This window comes from Triticum urartu, chromosome 7A (genome assembly GCF_056163025.1).
Source record: "Triticum urartu cultivar PI428250 chromosome 7A, HENAU_Tu73, whole genome shotgun sequence".
Taxonomy (NCBI): Eukaryota; Viridiplantae; Streptophyta; class Magnoliopsida; order Poales; family Poaceae; genus Triticum; species Triticum urartu.
Genome location: NC_141879.1, coordinates 399,286,187 through 399,291,662, shown reverse-complemented (window position 1 = coordinate 399,291,662; position 5,476 = coordinate 399,286,187). Strand labels below are relative to the sequence as shown.

Here is a 5,476-nt window from a genome sequence, read left to right as displayed (position 1 = left end):
CGCGCAACCATTGCCCTTGGGTGGAGCCCTGTGTGGACTCGCGCAACCGTTACCCTTCGTGGGTTGAAGTCTCCATCAACGTGGATGTAGGATAGCACCACCTATCCGAACCACGGGAAAAACATCCGTGTCTCCAATAGCGTTTGAACTCTCCAAACCCTTCCCTTTACATTCTCGCAAGCTGCATGCTTTACTTTCCGCTACCCATAAACTCTTTGCATGCTTGCTTGAATTGTGTGATGATTGCTTGACTTGTCCTAGAATAGCTAAAATCTGCCAAGAACTAAAATTGGGAAAATGTTAAGTTTTTATTTGGTCAAGTAGTCTAATCACCCCCCCTCTAGACATACTTTCGATCCTACACGCACTCGCCCCGCCTCACCGCTGGCCGGGCCTGCCGCTGCTGCTTCTTGACCTCCGACCACCGCGCGAGCTCCGCCCGGGCCACGCACAGGCTGGCGCGGACGAGCTCTGCCCCGGCCACGAGTGCCAGCTCCGGCCACGGCCACTGCCAGCTTGCTCTCCCATGCGGCTCGGCGTGTGTGCGTGGGGTAGGTAGAAGAAAGGAGAAAAGAGAGAAGAGAGAGGAGAGGAGAGAGGTGGATGGCTGACGTGGGCCAATTGGATGGCTTAAATAAAGCGTCGGTGCTCCCAGATGCCCCCCGATGGTCTGGGTGTGGCCTGGGCGCACCGGCCGTATTTTTCGTCTAATTCAGTGAAAAGTAAGATTCTGAAGATCTGAATGTGATGTTTTTTGTCTGTGAATGCCTAAAAAATGGCTTCAGAAGACTTCTTAGGACACTAGTGGAGATGCTGACTTCTTGGGACACTAGTGGAGATGCTCTCATCCTTCATTTTCCACTTCTCCAACCCATGAGAAAGGGACATCACTGAGAGAGAAGAGAGTGTCTCTGTATATCTGGAGCGGAGGGTGAGGTGAGGCCGCGAGGTCGAGAGGGAGAGCACGAGCCAACCTCCCGTTTCCACCTCTCTATCCTATGGATAGAGCCGCCGCGACAGCCATAGATATCCTCGCTATGATCCCATCAGCGCCCTCTCCTTTGTAGCACCATCTCCCCTCCCCCACCCCACCCCCGGGTTTATTTGATAAGATTTGATCCCAATCCTCGCACGTTTCTTGGCCGAGTGGGGGAGAAGATTCCAGAAATGGCCGTCGCCGTAGCCGCCGGGACCCTCCGTACCTGTTCCGGCGTATTTCCGGCGGCGTCCGGGAACCATCCGCTTGCCGGGTGGCGGCCACTTGCACCGGCAGCGCCCGCTAAGCTGAGGTGAGCAGACTGGCCCAGATTTCCTTCCGCTTTTGGCACATTAGAATCTGAGTCTTTTTTCCCGTTTGGATGCTAAGATGCTGTGCTAGGATTCGAAGATTCGTAGCCTTAGCTCCAAAGTTTCGAGCTCTTAATTTAGAACGGATGCCCCTTCAAAATGAATTCTGCATAATAGTGTTGTTCAGTGGGATGCAGAATTTTTTGTTTGATTCATCCGCTATCCTTGGTGCTAACTTACATAATGATTTCGTCATGATATAACTCAATGCTTAGACTCTTTTGTTTTGTTTCAGCTGCAGAATATACCTCATAGTTGGTTTAATTCTGGTTAAAACTGTGAGGCTTTTGTGAAATTCTGGTTCCACTGGGTCATTTTATTGTTGAACTGATGGTAGCGCTAATTACTTTAGGGGCGCAGTGATGATTACGATAAGTCAGTTCACTTTTTCGTCACAGCTAGTTTAGCTAAAGCAGTGGTAATAAGTTTAGCTGACCGAAATTTTATGGTGCTGAGGGGTTGATTACATTTGCAGGTAGTCACGCCAGCAATATATTTCTTTCTTTCTTTCTTGCTGGATTTGTGAACTTATGTGTTATAGTTTCTTGTGCAGACTGATATGATCAAGCTTGATACTATATTCTTTGGTTTGTCGTGTTGGAAAAATGTACCCTTTTCTGTTGCAACTAACTATAGGTTATAAGCGTTTCCTTCATTCTATTTTATTGTGTTATAAACACTGGCTGCACCGTGTGAATACTTGCTTTCTTTGAATCAATTTGTTTCCATCGACTGATTAAATATATTTAAACTGCTGTTAATACACTTTCTGGTGTTAAAACTGTTATGATTTCCATCCATGTGGTTCAAGTGAGTGGTCTAGTTGCTACACAGTGCATTGATGTTATTTTGATGAAATATTTTTATTCATTATTTTTTCTCATTAAGCTCTTTAACATTTTGTCTTATTACATCACAACCTCTTTCAATTCTCAATATATATTGCACATGTGTATTATTACAACTATTTTTTCTTTTGTTTAGATTATTGTCTCCAGCTTTGAGGGTTCCTAGAGCTGCTTCGCCTGCAGCTGTTGAGGTAGATAGCATTGCTTACGACAAAACATTGGATGAACCTCCATGTTCAACTGCAGATACTTTGTTTTGCAGAATGGGAGCTCTAGCAACAGTAATACAGTCCCTACACCAAAAGTTATAATAGATCAAGACTCAGATCCGGATGCAACTATTGTGGAAGTAACCTTGGGTGACCGTCTTGGAGATCTTCTTGATACTGTGTGTTGTTTACACTGCCTTTTCAATTTACCTTTACCATTCATCACTCTTAGGTTCTTATTTTCACCATCTTGGATTCATGAAATGCTGATTAATTCGGTGTTCTGTTCTATGTGCAGATGAGTGCCTTGAGGAATTTAGGGCTAAATGTTGTGAAAGCTAGTGTCTGCCTCGATTCTTCTGGCAAGCACAATAAGTTCTCTATAACAAAGTCGTAAGTGGATCATTTTATTATTATTTCAGATATGCAAAGCTTGGCTTGAGGAATCTCTCATATAAGTTTGATCTTCCAGTTATAACAGCAGAATGTGACATCTTTCTTCATTGTACTTTTCTGCACATATCACTTCTTGTCTAGAATGAGTGAGAGCAATACTCTACAGGTCAACTGGTCGCAAAATTGATGACCCAGAGTTGTTAGAAGCAGTAAGACTGACAATTATTAACAACATGCTTGAGTATCATCCTGTAATTTCCCTCGACCCTTTTTTTCTTTGCTAAGATGTCTTAACTTAAATCTCGTAAACTAACGTCTGCGTCTTTATTTATTTGACACTAGGAAGCTAGCAGTCAATTGGCCATGGGTGCAACTTTTGGGCTAGAGCCCCCTACGCAAGTGGTACTTGTTTAAATCCATCCATAAATCAAAGAGTCTGTACCTTCTATCTTATCGACCTTGAATACCTGGAAACATCTCAATTATATGGACGACCTTAAAACCATATTATTTATCTTTGTGTTATGAGAAGGAACAACACATGAAGGTTTACAAGACACTATGTTCTACTCCCTCCGTTCCTAAATATAAGTCTTTTTAGAGGTTCCACTACAAACTACATACGGATGTATGTAGACATATTTTAGAGTGTAGATTCACTCTTTTTGCTCCGTATGTAGTCCATAGTGGAATCTCTAAAAAGACTTATATTTAGGAACGGAGGGAGTAATAGTAAACTTCATGATAGGAATGCCTTGTCTGTAAATTTATATATACCCGATTGATTGCTAAACCTGACCATATAAAAAGTAATTATGGTACACATGATTTCGATAGTGCCTTGTTGCAGAATACATTCATATGTTTTGAGTACACGAATTTGGATGAACTGCTCATACTATGCCCATGAAATTGCAGTCTGATGTCACATCATAATTATGTTTTCTCTTATTAATGTGCTCGATATTCGTAATTTTTTTCTATATGTAAATAGTTTTTGCATGTAAATCGGCAGGTTGATGTGGACATAGCAACTCACATAGAGATCTATGACGATGGTCCTGAAAGAAGGTAGTCTTCCCTGTTGCTTTATTCTTCATAATACAAGAAAAGTTCATGTACTTTGGCTTTCATCCTAATAAAGTACTCCCTCCGATCCATAATGAGTGTCGCAGTTTTGAACTGAGGTTGAACTAACCTTAGTTCAAAACTGCGACACTTATTATGGATCGGAGGGAGTACTTGTTATGGGGCTAGAAGCAATATAATGATTCGTTCTTGGTTCTTTTGTGGATCAAGCTTGTGTCCTAAAGAAGATATCTGACTGGAGATTAGCTGTCATCTCGAATGACTATGACCAGCTTTTTTTTTGTGAGAACCTGATTTGTTTTTGGACGGCATTGAATAACAAAATGCATTGCCTATAGGCTATAAGATATCCCTTAGCATTATCTGAACTTTGCTTTCTTGACCGCAGTAAGATCATCAGTTTGCTATATTGTTATTCTTCCCCATAAGTATAAGATCGCATTGATTTGATATCCCCCAATGTTCCATTTCAGTTTACTTGTTGTGGAATCAGCTGACCGTCCAGGGTTGTTGGTTGATCTAGTTAAGATCATTGCTGACATCAATATCACTGTCCAATCTGGAGAATTTGACACTGAGGTGACACCAGTCATTTGGGGATTTTGTATTCAAAAGTTGTTCTTCTGCTGAGATTTTGTATCTTGTAGGGGCTACTGGCCAAGGCAAAATTCCATGTCAGTTACCGGGGCAGGCCATTAATCAAGGCTTTGCAACAGGTAAACTCATCATGCATGCAATTATCTCTTGGGTGTTGCATCAGATTACCATGGAACCGGGACATGTATAGAAGTCCTATCTTTGATCTAGTGAAAAGGGGAAAATATAAGTAGCAGACCATCCTGATTAGAGCCAAATGTATCTCTATTATTTTCGCTGGTCACCAAAGTGTATTTTCTCATTTAGTTCATTCCTGCAGGTTCTCGCGAATAGCTTGCGTTATTTCTTGAGGAGGCCGACAACAGAGGATGCCAGTTTCTAAGAAGATTACAAACCCACGCCTTATCATAGCTCATGAGACATGATATTTGTATGAAGTTTGCACTATCATCCAAATTATTCCTGAAATATGCATAATTCCCCAAAAAGGGAGGTACACGATATATCATGTACTCATAGTTTCATGTGAAGGCAGCTTCATGCTGTATGAACTGCACTAGCCTTCCAAGTTAACGTATGAGATGGCAGTATAACACATGGTTATTTTGCTACCCGGGATGCATGTTTGATGATAAAATAAGAGGGCCGCTTGTGTGGCCAATCGTCTATTGTTTGGGGTGTGCTACTCCGCTAGCTAATTTTTTTTTGCAATAGAGGTCTTGTTGTAGTTTTTTCTTTGTTGAATCAGAGTTTCTGTAGATTTTTTTTTTTGCAATAAAGGTGTTGTTGCAAAAGCTTGCCTAAGACCCTTGTTGCAAAAAAATAAAAAAAATCATCTGTTGGTCATCATATGGCCATGGACAAGCTCATGCTCGGGCCGACCAACCAGCGGGTGGTGCTGCTCTGATGTGTCTGCGGGAGCCTGTGGAGCCTTATCGACTACCATCAAAAAGGGCGTAGGGCGAGCCCATAACATTGAGGGCTAGTTTG

General features: G+C 42.2%; 1 protein-coding gene across 1 annotated transcript; it reads left to right on the top strand.

The window, feature by feature from the left end:
* Window positions 1–924: 924 nt before the first annotated feature.
* Window positions 925–5,154, top strand: ACR11 (uridylyltransferase-like protein). Its single transcript, XM_048689515.2, has 10 exons — window positions 925–1,289; window positions 2,332–2,386; window positions 2,458–2,583; window positions 2,703–2,797; window positions 2,967–3,051; window positions 3,143–3,202; window positions 3,816–3,871; window positions 4,363–4,468; window positions 4,537–4,605; window positions 4,806–5,154. Exons 1-10 carry the CDS (start codon window positions 1,168–1,170, stop codon window positions 4,866–4,868), a joined length of 837 nt encoding a protein of 278 aa, XP_048545472.1. The 5' UTR covers window positions 925–1,167; the 3' UTR covers window positions 4,869–5,154.
* The last annotated feature ends 322 nt before the right edge of the window (window positions 5,155–5,476 follow it).

Excerpts from the sequence above, each read along its gene's own strand:
- ACR11 (XM_048689515.2), top strand. The coding sequence starts at position 1,168 with ATGGCCGTCGCCGTAGCCGCCGGGACCCTCCGTACCTGTTCCGGCGTA. Across the intron at positions 2,387-2,457 it reads CTTCGCCTGCAGCTGTTGAG|AATGGGAGCTCTAGCAACAG; the intron begins GTAGATAGCATT and ends TTTGTTTTGCAG. Across the intron at positions 2,798-2,966 it reads AAGTTCTCTATAACAAAGTC|GTCAACTGGTCGCAAAATTG; the intron begins GTAAGTGGATCA and ends AATACTCTACAG.